Raw genomic sequence first — 17,612 nt, forward strand, 5'->3', positions numbered from 1 at the left:
GTGGTGCAGCCGAGGTAGAGGGTCCTGCCGATTCGTGGGTACTCTCGGTAGACATAACGATGGTGGCAGGGGGTAAGCAGCGACCGGAACGCAGCTCCAGCGAGAGGCAGGGCACAAAACGGCAAGGGGATCAAGTCTTACCTCCACCACTTGTGGAAGAAGGCCCCGTCGAGACGGCAAGGTCGAGACGGCAAGGCAACGGATGCCGTGTCTGGCGTTTTAATCCGATGGACAGAACCTAAGCGCGTGCCGGAGCCAGCGCCGCGGGACAATGATGATGGTATGTGCAAGAGGAAGAAGAAGATCATGGTATGTACAAATGAAAGAAGATCCGTGGAGGGCTCACAATATATATATATATATATATATATATATATATATATATATATATATATATATATATATATATATATATATATATATATATATATATATATATATATATATATAAATATAGTGTAGTGTGGTAATCTTCGTCATCATAACCACTGCTGGCATGCATCGCGTGCTGGCGCGCGCACTAGAGAACGATGAAGTTGGTCGCTGTCCTGGTGATTCGCTACGCCTGACGCTCCGCTGCGAGTTAATCCTGTGCGGCTGGATTCATCTGGGTTGACTGAATAAACACACCCTTACAATATATATATATATATATATATATATATATATATATATATATATCTATCTATAGAGAGAGAGAGAGAGAGAGAAGGAGGCCGCGGAGCCATCGTTAAACGGTGCTATCAATATGAGTTCATATAGGCAGTAAAATTTTCACGGAAGCACTAAATAACACTTTCTCAGCGCGAACGCATTTATAGCGACAATAGAGAACGCACATGAATTATAGCTATGTTTATTTATCTCTCTTTCATTTTGTCCTCTTTGTTCTTTATCTGGAGATTCAATTCACCGTCGATATAGACACAATGGTGTCTATAATACAGCATAATAAGTATCGACATTTGATGATGAACGTATTTAACGATTACTTGTTACGGCCGTCTCTCTCTCTCTCTCTCTCTAAATTGGCAGCTAAACATACACGTACGTCAAAAAACGCGGTCAAGGGCGAGACCCTACTACGCCTTAGCTTATACGAGGGGGCTGTAGAGCCCACAACTTATATCCTATTCATCCACTGTGATGGGGAAAGAGCCTCGACCGCAAACAGTGATTCTGCCACGCCGACGGCGCAGCAAAACAGGCAACCAGATTTGTTTACGATGCAGGTCGGTATAGCGGCTGTACCCACTGCTCTGATATGCTCATTCGTTCAAAGTATTTTTTTTTCCTATGTGGTTCGAGCGCATGGCGATGACCGCAACTGGACTGACGAGGCTCGAAGCACGCTGTCCTCGGACGCGGCTACCAGGAAAGTCACTCCGCGCGGGCTTGTTTGCTCACCAACGACGTTGTTTATGCTGATGCGTATCGACCGTTGCGCCGAGGCGACCGCGATTCGAGCTTTGCGGGCAGGGGGGCGACGCATACAGTTTGATGCCGTAACTAGTGTAATGCCCGAGGTTCATTTATGGACGCCACCACGTGTGCATGGACGTCCTGATAATATGTATACCGTAAACTTCCGACAAAGTGCCACCTCCCCCCTCCCCTTACCCCATTTCACACGCAATAATTACCGGAATCTCTAAAAACGGTCAGTTATACGTTGTCTCCAACAACCTAGCATATGCGTAAAAAGATAAATGCGCAATAATAAAAAAGCAACTTTCTCATGACTGCGGTGCCACTGTTAAGAGCCAAGACGCCTACGAGATAGCAAAATCCGATTTTCTATCCAGTGCTCTCTCCGATGAAAAATAATTAAAAATAACAGCCGGTCACGTGACAGCATTTTTGAATGCCTATATATAGAGCTGCGTAAGCCGTGGCATGATAAGAGTTGTCTCCCCTGATGGGGCTGGTACAGGTGGGTCACCACCGCTTGCGGCGGGGGCTAGCCTGGCACCGAATTTTTATCTGTTCTAGGCCGTCATTGCACACGCCACCGCTGGTGGTGGACGACGGCTGTCGTTGCGGCGCGCGTCTTTCTTTCCCTCTTCCTTTTCTTTCTTATCTATTTTCTCTTCTGTCTGCACGAGGCAGCGGAGGTGGCTCAGCTACAGAGCCAGTAGCAGGCCCGTGCATTTTCTTTTCTTTCTTCCTACAGCCACAACAACAACAACAACGTGGCATGATAGAAACAAAATAGCTAGCCGTTTTTCGAGGTGGGGAGTATAGACACGTTTTCCCTCAAGGCAATAATTACAAATAGCTAGTTAGTATTTAATAATTAATTAACCTTGGCGAACAAAAAGAACTGCAGATTAGCTTATGTGACTCTTAAAAGCTCTGAAATGGTTTCACTGTGCCCGGACTCGCCGTTTTTTTTAAGACCTTGGATAGATTTAGCTGGCGGACCTGTCACGGAGTGCGCGCCGCAAGCACGCAAGGGCGTGCTGTGATCTCTCTCTCGCAGTGACCAGAGGGTTCCTTTGAGAGAGAGTGGGCAACCACCGCAAGGTACGCCTGTCTCGGTTCGTTGGATCACGATCGACAGGCTCGAGTTGCACTCTCAGGTACGACCCGGGTGTCTGTCTGTATATATATATATATATATATATATAATATATATATATATATATATATATATATACTTTCTCGTATATCCTATTTTATTATAGGTACTACGGGGTGTTTAAACCTTCGAAGGCGTGCTCAAACGCAACAGACAATACATCACAAACAAAGGCAATCTGCGCGTTTCAAGAGAATAAAAGGCTGCAATATGCTAAATAGTCTCTCTTTGGTCAACTCGTTAGGATATTTCCTATTCATAAATGAACCGCCCCGCTTAAGGCACTTAACTGCTAATCCCAAGGATGCAGGATCGCATCCCGGCCGCGGCGGCCGCTTTTTGTTGGGGCCGAAAAACAAAGCGTCCGTGTGCTGTGCGATGTCAACGCAAGTTGAAGAAAATCCTCAGGTACTCTAAAATTCCGAAGCCCTCCACTACGGCGTACCTCATAGCCTTGGTCGCCCTGAGACATTAAACCCTAAAAAACGATTGAAACACTAAGCGAATCAAGTTTATCTCCCTTCACGGTGTTTTTATATAAATTTTTGCTTTTATGCTTGTGCATCGCTGTCTATTAAATTAGCGCGATTTTCTTACAACGCTGTTGTGGTTCATCTGGCACACATCATGAGCTAAAAGTATGCAAGCAAATACACATTTCACATTCTTCTACACTTTTCTTTCAAAATGAAAGCAGCAGCGGCGTGTACTGTTGTTGTTGTGGCTGTAGGAAAAAGAAAATGAAAATGCACGGGCCTGCTACTGACTCTGTAGCTGAGCCACCTCTGCTGCCTCGTGCGGACAGAAGAGAGAAAGTAGAGAAGACAGAAAAAGAAGAGGGAGAGAGAGACGCGTGCCGCAACAGCCGTCGTCCACCACCTAAGCGGTGGCGGGTGCAATGACGGCCTACCTCGCATCGGTGCAAAAGGCCTCAGCTTCTGCCCCGCCGGGGTGGTGCAGTGGTAAGACGCCCGACTACTGTGCCGGAGTTCCCGGGATCGAATCCCGGCCTCGGCGGCTGCGTTTCGATGGAGGCGAAACGATGCGGCGTCCGTGTGCTGTGCGATGTCAGCGCACGTTAAAGATCCCCAGGTGGTCGAAATTACTCCGTAGCCCTCCACTACGGCCCCCTTTCTCTCTATCCACTTTCACCCCCACCTTCATCCCTTCCCTTACGGCGCGGTTCAGGTGTCCACAGAGCAAGTGTGACAGATACTGCGCCTTTCCCTTCCTATGAACCAACCAACCAACCAACCAACCGATTTTACCATTGGCCGTGCTGACTCTAAGAGGCATGGATTCGAATGCCACTCAAATCTATATAGTACCGCTTCCGTTTTTTGCTCGAGATTTCCCTGGTTTTGGACCGATGGAAGGATAGGGGATCAAATTGTGCAGACAAAGAAGGGAGAAAATGTAAATCCGCATTAAAGCTACTTGTGTAAACCAATGCCACGGGAGAGATTGCCCACCCAGGTACTTGTTCTCAAGTCCGCAGCTTGAGTCTCTAATCTCTTCAGATATGATGTCCACTTCTGCGTTTTCAGGAAAAACCAGGGACCTACTCAATGTATGTTGGGTGCTGGTCAGGTGTTGTAGTGGGTGCCAGTCCATATTTGCAAATTTCTTGACGTGCGTCTTGGAACTCCTCCTATGAACGTACACTTAGTGTTGTGCGATTCGCGACGATTATTTTTGTTGTAGATGCTAGGCTAACGTCAGTCCCCGGGTGATGGCTATGGTCTCTTTTGACTAGGCGTGACATCAGCCTTGCACACTGAAAAGTAACACAGCAGCAGAGAATGCATCTGTGGCTCACCGCGTCGGTCAGCTCTCCACCTCTGTTTCCTTACACTTTTGTCCTTACAGTTGCCATGTTTTCACTAGCCCTGCTCCTTACCGTCATGCAAGTTAATAATGCGAAGCAGCAGTCAAGCTGCTGCAAAATATTTAACAACATCCTTAACAACATTTACAACTTTATCAACATCTTTAACTCTTCTTTAACTTTCTCTTACCCCTTTCCCCAGTGTGTAGCAGCAGACCAGGGTCTATTTACCACCGGCCGACCTCTCCACCTTTCTGCTCATTAAATTACTCTCTCTCTCTCTCTTAACAAGAATATTTTTTGCCCGCTGAGCGCTGACATAATACCAGAACAATGCAGAGCTCATTATATCAGTAACAAAAAAAAAAGAATTATAAATCGGTCGAAGGGCGCTGTGGAGACCCGAGCGATGCAGGAAAAAAAAAAAAAAAAAAACAAGAAAAAGAAAGAACGCTCACGTGCGTACATCTGAGCGAGACGGGACGAGAAGTGTGATGAAACACGCAGGTCTTGAGAGCTCTTCCTTGCTCCACTGCGTGTCACCTCGCTTTCAGTTCTCTTGAGCACGTAGACAGTACGCAACCCAGAAAGAGCGAGCGCTTAACGACCGAAATCTGATCTGACGCGAGCGTTCGGTTCCTGTTTGCTTACAGAGAAACGACGGCGCATTATGGCAGAGGAATAGAACAGCAAGATGACGTCACTACTCTGCGCCGAAACACGAGGCGAGAGCAAAGGGAAAAAACAAATAAAAATATGAGACAGCTATAGAAAAAAAATGTTATGTAAAATATGGAAAACCAATAAGTTTGCATTACCGCCCTGCTCCGCCTGTCCTTCTCGAGTGCATTTTTTTTTTGTACATCTACGGAGAGAGAAATGGGTTGATGGACACGTGAAGGCGCTAGTGTAAGAACAGCAGCACTGAAGCAGAGCATTTGGGAGGAAGGAATAAAGGTTGCAAAAATGAAAAGGGAAAACTACGTTGAACAAGATACAGAAAGAACGACATAGCATATATTTGGACCCCGCCGGGGTGGCGCAGTGGTTACGGCGCTCGACTATGTTCCCAAGGACGCGGGATCGAATCCCGGCCTCGGCGGCAGCTTTTCGATGGAGGCGAAAAGCAAGGCGCCCGTGTGCTGTGCGTTGTCAGTGCACGTTAAAGAACCCCAGGTGGTTTTTAAAGAACCCCAGGCGGAAATTTCGACCAGGTGGTCGAAATTTCCGGAGTCCTCCACTACGGCGTCTCTCATAGCCTGAGTTGCTTTGGGACGTTAAACCCCACAAACCAACCAAACCAACCAACCATATATTTGGCCTCTCTCAGAAGTTCAGCGTCATGAAAGCCGCAGATTTGTCACCGGTCCATTTAGGGATCCCTTACTAAGCTTTTCTTTCTTAATAACTAACTCTGATCGACCGGCACCTTGACTATTTCGTCTACAGCTAACAAAATGCTACCGGTATGGTTAGTGAAGTTCATTTTCTTCGTAAATTTTGTGAATTCGTGAATTTGGCCTCGAACCACTGAGGCCAGCATTACAGCTTCTCCTATTCTGCCTCCTACAACTAAGGCGACTGTCCCACTTTCCGGGTCTAACCCCCGAAGAGCGGGATAGTCACTCCGTTGGACAAAAAGTTCTCTCTTTCTCTCTCTCCTATGCTGCGCGCTTTCACCGATGAAGGAGGGCAGTTTGGTTGCCAGGGGCAGACAACCGGAGACAGCGCCACCGTCGTCGGCGCTGCCTTTGCAGCACGAGTGAATTGCGCTCGGCTTGCGTCAGCTGTCCACGGCAGCTGCCGGTTCATAACGGATCTCGTCGCCAGGGGATCGACATGTCTCCCGATGCTGCGACGTCGCCGCAAAACATGCACGCGCGTCGACATGTGCAAACGCGGCGCAGTACAAAGAATCGTTGCGTGGTCAGGTTACAAAAGAGTGCAGAAAAAGAAAACGAACGTGGATAGAAAGCTTGCGCACACCCTCTCACGGACACACACAAGCACCCATATAGGGTGCGAAGTAAAGGGCTGCAAAGAGGCCGGCTGCGCAACGGGCATGAGGTGACAAAAGCACGCGCGTCGAATGTCGCTCATAAAAGCGAGGGCGGGCGTGTAATAATGTCCCGTTGGCCAACAAAAGACGGAAATTCCTTGCCTGACTATTGTTCACAGCGCTCAGACCTTGGCTTAGGAATTGGACAATGGCGTGGAGAGAAGGAAAACAAGAAGATAATGAACGCTTCCCCGTGTTTGTCTTAAGGTGTACGTGCAATCAGCGGTGTTATACAGATGCGGCATTACGTATGCAAGCGTTCGGAGGCTTCTTCCGTTTTCTTCCAGCATCACGACGCGCCGCGCTCGTCAGAGACAATTACGACGCTGTGTTTTCACTTACTCATTAAACACGCGCATGAGGCGACGAAAGATGTGTGAGTGAAAATGTTGCTAACATTTAACGGAGACAGCCCTTGTCTTTTTTTTCATTTTCGAGTAATCGATGTCACAAGAGAAAGAGAGGGAGCGAAATAAGTTCCTCCTCTGCTTTTAGCTCGAACAACGAGGGCAGCGAACAGTCAATAAAACTTTATTGGCGTCATGCCGTCGGCTCCTGAATGGCAGTGAATTTCCTAAACGCGTGGGTTGCGAGAGCATTTTACGAAACGTCAAGTGATACAGCCGCTTGACTGGCGGCTCGTTTCACCGTTGCCTTAGTGCTTTACATTGCGATTCATCAACATCCACGCCCCCGCCTCCGTTTTATTGTTTCGCTTTAAAAAAATGAAGTTTCGCAACCTTTAGTTAGAGAGCTGATCGGCGCAGCGAAGAAACGGGGGTATTCTTCTCTGCGGCCGGAACCACGCGTCGTCGCATCGACCCTGCCCTTGCATGCTTTAGAAGTTGCCCAAGACGCCGGATGTCGGCATCGAACGGGGAAGGGCTGCTGTTCTCTTCCTATTGGTACAAGTAACAGAAAAATAAATCGTATTTTCGTTTACTCGACGTCAGCAACTTTTATTTCTAGAAGTAGTCAGATACCTTGCCATTTAAGTGGTCGAGATAAAAATTATAACAGATAAGTGCTTTAAGGGAAGGAACACAAAAATGGCTATGTCGATTCCGCTAATGCATCTTTAACATAAACTAGGATGCTGTTAAGGGTTTCTTTCAATGCCTCTAGGATACAGTGTGTCACTCCGGTAACGCCACTTACACTGTGACATATTTGGAGGTTAATTTTATAGTTGCGATGACGTGAAAGTCCAGCGTTCTTGGACATCGTTTTGGATTATGTGGAAACTGTGTAACGTTGCCATATACTACTATTCCATGTGCTTTAAGTGAGTAGTTAAGTCTGTCACACACAAAAAAGTGCACTTTTGATAAGAAATAACGGAAAGCTGCAAGCGTCCCGAAGGAAGTGATCGTACGATTTATTGATTATTACAATTCAGTCTTACGACATGTGACAATACATTGCATTCATAAGCAACTTCCCGTTTACAAAAAAAAAAAAAAAAATAAAGCGCATGGGTAGAGCTTCTAGGTCATGCATGCGAGGTCTTCTGTGCCAACACTTTCCCTCGTCGCATGTTTAATGAATCGTCACTGCGCAGATTCGCGATTATTTTGGCTTAGCGACGGATAACAAACCGATAATAAACGTTGCGCAATGATAAAAATCACAGCCCTTAAAGAATCTTTGCGTTTCTCTACAGATGATTGTGGTACGACATGTTAAGTGACCAGTATCTGTAGGTTCCTTGCTCGATGCCTCTGATACCACTTCCAAAGCCCTGGACAAACGTGCGCTTGCGTACTTCCTCAAAAGGGGTACGCTGCTTCAACTCCATGCCACTTTTATCAGACTGCTAGAGCACTGCTTGTAGCTAGTTTCCTGCTTCGTAGCATACTTGTACCTCGTTCGCGAAGCACTATAAGGTCGGGTGAGTGGCCATGAACGTCCTCACCGTCTCAGCCTTTTCTCACCGACTGATGTTCAGCTCCCTCTCTCTGAGTGTATGCAGATTTCTCTTCCTTGTTCTTGGCGCACTAAAACATCTCCATTTTCACTCGTATTTTCGCGTTATTGTGCACAGGCCCCGGCAATTGTCCATCACGCTTGCAAAGGCAACTCGTTGAACATCAGCGAAATCAAATTTCTTTCTTCAAACTTCGCCGCGTGCCGGTCTACTTCTGCTGGTCTACTTCGACTGCTTCAGTCCAATTCGAGAGATTGCATGCAAATACTGGTGCCGAAGCAAACTCGCGAGTAGCTGCTCGTTCAGCTTTCGTTCTAGGCCTCCCACGTGAAAGCGCACGAGTGACGCGCAGGCATCCCCATTCAGGGAAGCCACCTCGCACACAGAAGTCATCGTTCCAAGAAAGCTCTGCAGAGCGCGCCGCTCGCAACCCCCAAAATCGAAAAGTTGGCGTCTGACAAATGGTAGCGTACTGCGCGTTTAAATTACCTACGCTTTGGCGATGGCGGCGGCAACCTCCCCACTGCTAGGCAGAGCTGGAAACGCTTCGTTGGTTCGCTGTAGCTTTCCTAGCCCTTTTATATCCCTCGTTGTTTCCCATTTTCCCAGCCTACGCCGGGAACGCGCCAGAATTGATCTGAGCAGGCGTAATTTAAACTGTCAGGTCTTCTAAAAAAAAATAAAAATACCAAGTGAAGCCCTGTGCGCCTCCTACTCCCTGCCACGCTGCCCACTCCTTTTTCCTCTGTTCTTCCTTCCTTAATTTTATTTTCTTCTTTCTAAGCCTCCCGTTCTCCTTCGGGCACCTTCTTTTTTCTCAAGCAAAGCCTCGAGGATTGTAGTACTCCACGTGGCTGGAAGCAAAGCGTCAATTATTTTGAACGCTCTTCCTCTGCGGGAAATATACACAACAAAGTGCAATAAATAAATGGCCAAAAATGGCGTATGTCTCACTTATGCTTGTCATCCATTCATTCATTTCTCACAGCCTTCAGAATGTTTTTCGGTTTGCTGTTCTCATAGCGTTGTCAGGTTCGCCAGATGGACAAAACGCTTGTTCGGATTTCTATTTTACTCTTCCTTATGTGACTCGCAGTTCGTGTACAGGGCACAGGTCACACTGATAAGACAGGCGCGTGTGCCCACTTCGAGTTTCGCCCATTTAAGTGTGCATTTGTATGCGAATAAAAGTAGAATTAAAAAAAAACGGGGGGGGGGGGGGGGGGGTGGCATGCCAGTCTGTTTCGTAAAAGTCAGCTTGACCAATTTTTGGGTCAAGGTACTACGCTAAGGGACGAACTCCTTCTGAGCTCTGCTAGCTTCCTCAAGGTTGACGCTCAATTATCAGCGCTAAGAGTACAGCGTAGATGACCACAGCGTCATGCACATGTGCCGCAACTCATTTCGGTAGCACGCTTTCATGTCGTCCGCGCATTGTTGCCCCATACGCATCAAGTACACAACGTGAATAAATTATGCTCGTTAACAATAATTACCAGAAAACAAAAGGAAAGGTTTGCCAAACGCCTCGTACGAAAAAGGACTGGAAAGGCTCCCCAAATAGGTCTCGGCAAGCACCCAATGCTTAGAACCACAGCCTACATGTCACTTGCGTCGGCACAGGGGACATGGAGCTCACGCGAGGCAACATTTCCACTGTATGCAGTGAGCCTGTAGTAACGAACAGCGTTAAATAAATTTCAGAGGAAGGTCGCGGCTACCACAAAAGGCGTGCGGGTATCCTCCAGCGCAGTGCGCAGTCGTGGAAGAGCGATGGGTGGTCCCGGGGATTGCAGATGGAGAGGCATGAGGAATGCGGGTGGGAACGCCTGCTCGCGACAGCGCATGCATCATCCTGCCAGCGGCTCGCTTTGGCTCTCTCCACCGCTTTCGTGGAGGCCTCCTGATTCGTCACCAGCCGTTCTCTACCACGATCCCTATCCGCGCGCGCAATAGCGAGGCGACCATTCTCGCGCCGTCCTCTCCTCTGATTCTTTTGTTCTACGCGTAGCTTTGAAGATCCAGCCGCCCGCCGCCTCGTGATTGTCAATTCCTCAAAATGCCACTGCCCATCTGCGCTTATTGTAGACGTGCATCATTTCCCTTTACAGGTTTTAACAAAACAGAAAGAAATATACAGAATGGGCCAATTCTTTTCTTTTTTTTTTTCTTTCTGTCGCGCATTAAATACACATTGAGCAGCTCGAACCGAGCGTACAATTATAACTGTCACTTTCACGTTTGAGTAAAGTTAAATATCTGATGGTTTAGTGAGCCAGGGTGCGCAACACGGCCGTAATGGCAAAATCTGCAGGCAAATGAGCGATGTTCGGGCAACCTATCTAGTTTTGTCGCTTTCAGATCTCGGCGTAAAATTATTTTCAATAGTGGCGTCGCTTTAGGCAGCTCAACAGAAGGAAGAAAAGGAATATAGAACATCATAATAATGGAATCGTCATACTATACCCGCCCTGAAATCGCTTGACCAAGATGTTCAACGCCGAATCGAATTCAGAGCAGTGGTTTGAAAAGTGAAGTTCCTCTTTCGTTGACACGGGCAGAAATCGTTGCAGCAATTTTCTTAGTCAGTTAGAGCTCGGCTTCAAATTACGCTTGAACAGCAGAAACTCTCGCACCCTACCCTCACAGCTGACTTTAATTGAAATGACAACTTCATCGTAAACGGCATGAAACAGCCGGAAAAAAAAAAGTGAATTAAAAGAATAACAGATCTTTTATTTCTCCTGTTCTGCGCTGAATATAAACTCCTGTAACGTACTGAACCAGCTATTCTTCAGAAACAACATGCGATTCCTCTTTCTAGGAGAATCTTGCTGCCAGAACTAAAAAGAATCGACGTAACTCTTTCTGGCATGTGGGGGCTTTTTCACGGATGATGCGCTCAAACACTGAGCAGCTTTTTTTTTTTCTTGATCACAGCTAGCGAACAGAAGCCCACAATAAGGCGGAAACACAATGATAGATGCAAGCCTATAGCTTGAAGAGAGAAAGAATTGAGGCAGCACATACATGTCGCCGGCTGCTAATGTTCATCAATTTGTATGAGGACGTTATGAAGCATGAATGACTGAATGAATTCAGCGTGCTTCTTCCCAAATGCTAGACTGTCAGCGTACTGCTACTTAATTTTCACGGGATTTAGCGTAAGCGGTGTTTTCACTATCAGCAGCTGGCTACCTTTCACTTGCGCAAAAGAGGACATCAAGGAACGATGGGACGATAGTTTCAGATCGTGACATTTTTAACAGAAGCATCTGCGTTTTGTTTCATCGCTCTGGAAACACTTGTGAGACGTTCCAGATACCGTGTGTTTTACTTCAGATTAACAAATATACTTCATCCTTGCAAAGTTGAACACTAGCCACAATTGCTTCCAACGTTACGAAATCAAACCACGAAGAATGATAAGGATATTACGAACAAAAAGCACCCGCAGCCATCGCTGTCAAACGTGAAGTAAAAGCTAATGGGCACATAAAAACTCCTGCTTTCTTTTATGAATAATAAAGAAATGTAAATAACTTGAACGACAGAAACGAAAGTGCAGAATAGCACAGTTCCTTAGATCGTCAGAACCTTACTCTGGAAGGAACACAAATAAATGGAAGACGTAAGGAGGAGGGCTATCATGTTAATCGGGTCTGCTCCATTCTGCAGTAACAATAAGTTCACAATAACATGGGACGGGAGATAATTTGCTATGCACACGGAGTCGCGTATTCGGGGAGAGCGTAATGCAAATGCTTAATGACTGAAGACACTGATTATCCCCCGTGCAAGGTCTTTGTGCAAACAGTTTCCGCGGTGCGCCGCACAGAGGGACGAATTCTGAAAGCGGTCGTGATGAACAAAGACGTTTCCATCCTGAAGCATGGTCGATATACACAAAGGCGTGCTGTTTCTCGCTGGAATTGTTTGTACTAAGTACATTATTTTTTCCCTTTCAGAACAGGCAGCAGTGTACAACCTGTACAAATCCCTAGCCTCTCCCCTTCCCCCCTCCAGTGCAATAGGCAACTTATCATGAAAAACAAACATACTGAAGCTTCAAGCTTGAGTTGCAAGCATTATGATGGAACGGCCGCATCTAAAGCAGCCTGTCAGGTATTCAAATGAGCTTGGAATACAAATGAGCTTGCAAAAAGTGTAAAATTGCGTACTGGAGGCGTTGCTAGCTCGTCATATATCGATGGTACAGGCAAAACATCCACCGCTTTCCTCGCCTTTAGTATCGTTCACCAGGCGTCAGAATCACACAAGCGTGCCGGCGGATTTCTTTCTTTTTTTTTTTTTTTTGCGATGCAGGTGGGAGAAGTATTTGAAACCGAATCAAGAATGAGAACAAGCCGGTAAAGGCAAAGAAACAGAGAAAGAAGAGAAAAAAAAAAACTAGTGAGCGAATACATGTTCAGTGACTGGAGAAAATAAATTCGTAGGCAAACCTTGTGATTGGCGCGGAGGGAAATGTAGGCTCTCATATAGTGGCAATGCTTTCTGTGGACGAAGTGAGTTCGTTAATGTCCTTTGTTAGCCTGCCGCAACGGGTAAAATTTTCCGCCATTCCACGTGCCTTGCTGCATGGTCGTCGCGCGGCACTATTCTGCGGCTCGCTTATTAGAGGCGTCGCACGAAACCGACGAAGCGTTTGAACTAGGGCTCGCATGTCCAAATTTCCGGCCGTTGTCGAATCAAACGAAGGTTCCCAAAATTCAGAGCGACAGGCTGGCAATTTTGCGCTCGGGAGATACGAGAGGATTGCAACAGTGAAACAGGCTTGTTTGCGAAGCAGCAGGATCGATTGCAGCTCAAGGATGAGTATGCTATTATTTACTACGCTGATGCACTTTTGGCTTTAATATGCGAACGGAAAGGATTTCTCAACATGGGGGCTCTAATGTTCACGTGCTTATAGAAAGCGTTTTTGTGACCCACTTATGTGTCATATTAAGAATGGCGTTCTTTGAGTTAATAGTAAGCGACTTTTGATAATGACTCCTTCCCTGAGCTGCCCTCCTGTTTTTCTTTTTTTTTTTTCCTGTCCTCGCATCGACTATTAGTTTGCAAGCTTGTGCTTCACTACTCGATGCATTAGCGAATAAAACGAGAAAAAATGAACAAAGCAGGCTCGAGGCTGCAGATATCTCTTTAGAGACGGATACACACGTTAAGCGAAAACGCGGCACGACGGGTTAGCTTGTCACGGCAATGTACGCCACCAGAAAAACCCAATCGGAGTCGCGTCCACCCTAGAAAGCGTTGGAAATTATCGGCGTACGAAAATTACTTTTTCAAGACCAGGTAGAATGAGAATAGTGCACCTTCGTTATCAAACCGAGCATGGATCGAAAGTTTTTACGATTAATTCGCTACTTCTGCCAATATTCGCACAGAAGGAATAATCGCACGAAACTGAGAAGTGCTAGGCGAAGATGTGTTATAATGCTGTGTCTTAAAGAGGTACGTACATAGATATGCACTTTAAGGTTCGCTCTGATCTTTTTCTAAGGGATACGCAACACTAAGTCAAGATTTTCAATCACTTATCACCATGACATACGAGGGCAAATATATCTTATGATACTAAGGATCACATCTTAATGCTAGCTCCATATCTCACTAGATAAGTGGGAAAGAGTTCAGCATGAGCCATGGTTTCCAATACTAGGTACATAAGGGCAGGGTTTTCTAAACCTTCCAGAAGCCTAGAGCGACACTCAGTCTTGAGGGACAAAAGTAAGCGCAAAAAATGACAAACACGAGATAGGAGACAGGACAGGACAACGCGCTACTGGCAACTGTCTTTTTTTTGCGCTTACTTTTCTCCCGTGCGATCATGAACCAACTAGCCCAGCAACAAGTTTTACTTCAGCGACACTCAGTCTTGGTGACTGTGTACGAGCTACCCGAACGCTGCGGCAGGAGTGAACAGCGCAGGGCGTTGAGCCCTCCTTCACGCGTACACCGATAGCAGAATCATACTGCTCAGTGTTGGAGTGGGCTCTCTTTTGAGGCGAGTGCCTTTAATGGCTCATACTGTCGGCCTCCGTCCGGTCACATTATAGCTGTCAATCAAGTGACGTCATGATGATGCCATCAAAAAAATAAAAATCCTGTCTTCACCGGGAGTCTCGCCTCCATCCCTCGGAACCCCAGCCGTGCGCTTTAACCAACTGATCCAAGCCCGGGATTGTGAAAAGCATACCATTCTTCTGCTTGTCTGCCGTGAGGATAATAGTAGCGATGACAATGATGCTGCAATTAGTGATAATGACAATGATGACAGCAGCTATGATAATGATGGTGCATTTAGTTGATAATGAGAACAAACGTGATGCACCCTGTGCAGCAGCAACGCTCAGGCTTTCGCATTTTAGATTCAACAGGGCTCTTGGAATTTTTTGTAACAGCCATCGAATAAGCAAGAACAAATATACGTACTGTTGGCGCAAAAGTTTACAGGTCGTGAGTTTTCAGGGGAAATTTTTTTTTTCTGCCCTGTAACACTTACCAATCGCCTGGAAAATAATGATAGTTAATATGGAAAGGCGTGCAGGCTTCTTTATCTGCCAACAATACGAGGTGAATATGTCTGCGGACGCAGAGGTACAGTTAATGTTTTCCCCAAAACTGGCATCACGCATATCTTTGCTGCCGGCAGCGCTTTTGTTCTAAATTCATGCCGATTATTCGCAAACTGTTCAATAAACTTCAGAACATATTTGACCTGTTTCGAATAATTCTGCATATGCAACATTTGATTCGTTCGGCAAATCAAACAGGAGGACATTCGATTCGGTAGTCAAAATTTTGGAACATTCGCATACTTCTGCTGGTTTGAAACACCGACGGGCATGTGCAAGAAGCTCCTACAGCACACTCCGAGCGCCGGGCTTGGACCCCTGTCTCACGTTATGCCGCGGGTATTTAGCGACATAACAAGAGCTGTTTTTAGCAAATGTCTCACACTGTTCAAACCTGGCTCGCGTCATTTCCAAACGAAGGAGGGGTCGGTTTCGCAGGTTGTTAGTGGGGGAGAGGATCGGGGCTGCCGGGTCGTGACCTACCGGTGGGGGGGACGGGGGCTGATACACACTGTCGTCGTCCTCGGCTTCGTTGTCTGGCTCTAGCGCGCTGTCCGGCGCCGGCGGTTCAAAGGGCCCTTCCTCGGGGGCTACTGCGGGCGGCGGCGCCGCCTGGCCGGCCTCGACCGCCGCCGCCGCGGGACCCTCCAGCACCACCGACTGCATCCGCCGCAAGGCGCGAAGCTCCGACGCCGCCGACTGCTTCCTCTTCACCGCCTTGTTTTGCGTTTTGGATTGTTTTACGTTCGTTGTGTCGAATACGTTCGTTACGCATATTCGTTGTATCCAATATGTGTGATTTGTGTATTTTTTAGCAGAGCAGGTTCCGATTGGTTCGTTTGGGTGAAGTTCCAGTTCCGATGGTGTTGGAGAGGTGTTTCGGTTGTAAATATAAATGGTTGGCAGTTTTGTTTTGAGGAAAGAAGAGAGAGGATAGGTGAAGGGATGAGGAGAGGGGGATCGCGCAATTCAGAACAAGAACACACAGTGATATAAATGCATAAGAATAGTCAGCTCACAGACAATACTGATTTTGTTGAACTATCTTCCGAGAGATTAAAATGAAATGCGTGCTATAAATTTGCACTTAAAAGCAACCAAGTATTAAAAGCAAAAAACGAAAAAAGAGAATTGTGGTGACTTGGTATATCTGTGGAATAGAGAACTAACTGAAATTTGTGTGTGTGTGTGTGTGTGGCAGCGGTTACGGGAAAATGCAGAAGTTTATTCTTAACATTCTGGCCAAGGTTCCCCTTTCTGAAGAGCGAACATTTCGGGAAAATATTTTCACTCCCAAATTATTAATACTGACGAAGGTCGGACTGCTTCCTAAGCTTTGGGAATTATCTGCTTCTGTTTGTACATTCTGCCATTTCCACAAATGCACTGCATCAAAAGTGTTTATTTATTTGAACTTATAGCTGTGTTTTGTGTACTGACCGTCTGACCGAGCGTCATGGATAAAGAACTAGAGTCATCCAGCGCCTCCTTCCTAATCCGCTAATAATTATGACCTGCTTGTCACCAATGCTTGCTTCACGGGGGTAACGCTTTTCTTGTGAACCAAGGAAGCAAGGAATAAGACAGTGGCATACTATTGTACGCTTAGCTAGCTTTACACTCGGTACCTCTGCGCTAATCGCATTTAGCTCGTCTGTCAAGCCGCATATCCTTTTTTTCGGGCATCTAAGGGTCATTTACTACTCGAATGGCCCCCTGTTCTTGGCCCTGGCTTTTTATTTTACTTTTTTGTGTGCGTGAAGGAAAAGAAGGGAAAATTTAGTGCATTTCGTGTTGCAGTTAACGGCCAATAAGCCTGGTTCTTGGCCGCTAATTGGCATGACAGGCTGAGTATGGAGCATTGCCAGTCGGTTACCATGCGTCATAGTTTGTTTGCTTTCTTTACTTTGTGAGGAAATATTTACCGGTTTGTTGTTTGACCAGTTCCTGCTCCTAAATTACTGTGGAAGAATTTTTTTGTTCAGTTGCTGCAGTCGGTCAAAAATGTGATATTATATAGGCGCCTGAAAGAAGCTTTAGTAAGTCTTTTTTGCCTATCGAGAGTTAAGTTATTTAATGGGATCGAGTTTAACTTATTTGCTTATGCAAGCACATGTGATGCCAATTGCTCATCCATGGCTCGCCGTTCATTAAGCTCACAAACAAAGCAACTAGGCATAGGGCGACCCAAATAAACGGTAATTTGTCCCTAAAAACTATAGTTCAATAAAGAACGACACATGTATATACTTAAACGTAAAATATAAACAAAAAGTAAGTCCAGATAATGAAAACAAAATTCGAGCATGCGCAGATAGTTAAAATAAAGATTATCAAAATAACTGGCAATAACCACAAGTGTATTCAACACGTTGATTCAGATCTTGCACATATCAATTACTTTCGTGCTCTAAGCTATGGTAGTAACTGAGGTAGAAGCCAAGAAAAAAAAAAAAAACAGTCTTGCACTGCAAAATAAGTCTCAGCAGTTGTCATGGATTCTTGATGATCAACAGTCCTAACTACACACATTTCGAGCAGAGATTCCTTATGAATAATGAATGTGCTAAGGAAAGGGTAAACGAACACCACGTAACAGCCAAGTCCATGCAGGG

General features: G+C 46.1%; 1 protein-coding gene across 1 annotated transcript in view; it reads right to left on the minus strand.

Annotated features, from left to right (window-relative positions):
• Positions 1–17,612, minus strand: part of Nckx30C (solute carrier family 24 member Nckx30C) — a gene marked incomplete at its 5' end in the record, with an annotated part of 131,833 nt that overhangs the window by 34,553 nt on the left and 79,668 nt on the right. Inside the window, one exon of the mRNA XM_084592022.1 lies at positions 15,481–15,714. Within this exon, the coding sequence (XP_084448148.1) occupies positions 15,481–15,714 (234 nt within the window). The remainder of the gene's footprint in view (positions 1–15,480; positions 15,715–17,612) is intronic.

The sequence above is a fragment of the Amblyomma maculatum genome, chromosome 2, assembly GCF_055883805.1.
Source record: "Amblyomma maculatum isolate TAMU_Amacu chromosome 2, ASM5588380v1, whole genome shotgun sequence".
In the NCBI taxonomy this organism is placed as follows: Eukaryota; Metazoa; Arthropoda; class Arachnida; order Ixodida; family Ixodidae; genus Amblyomma; species Amblyomma maculatum.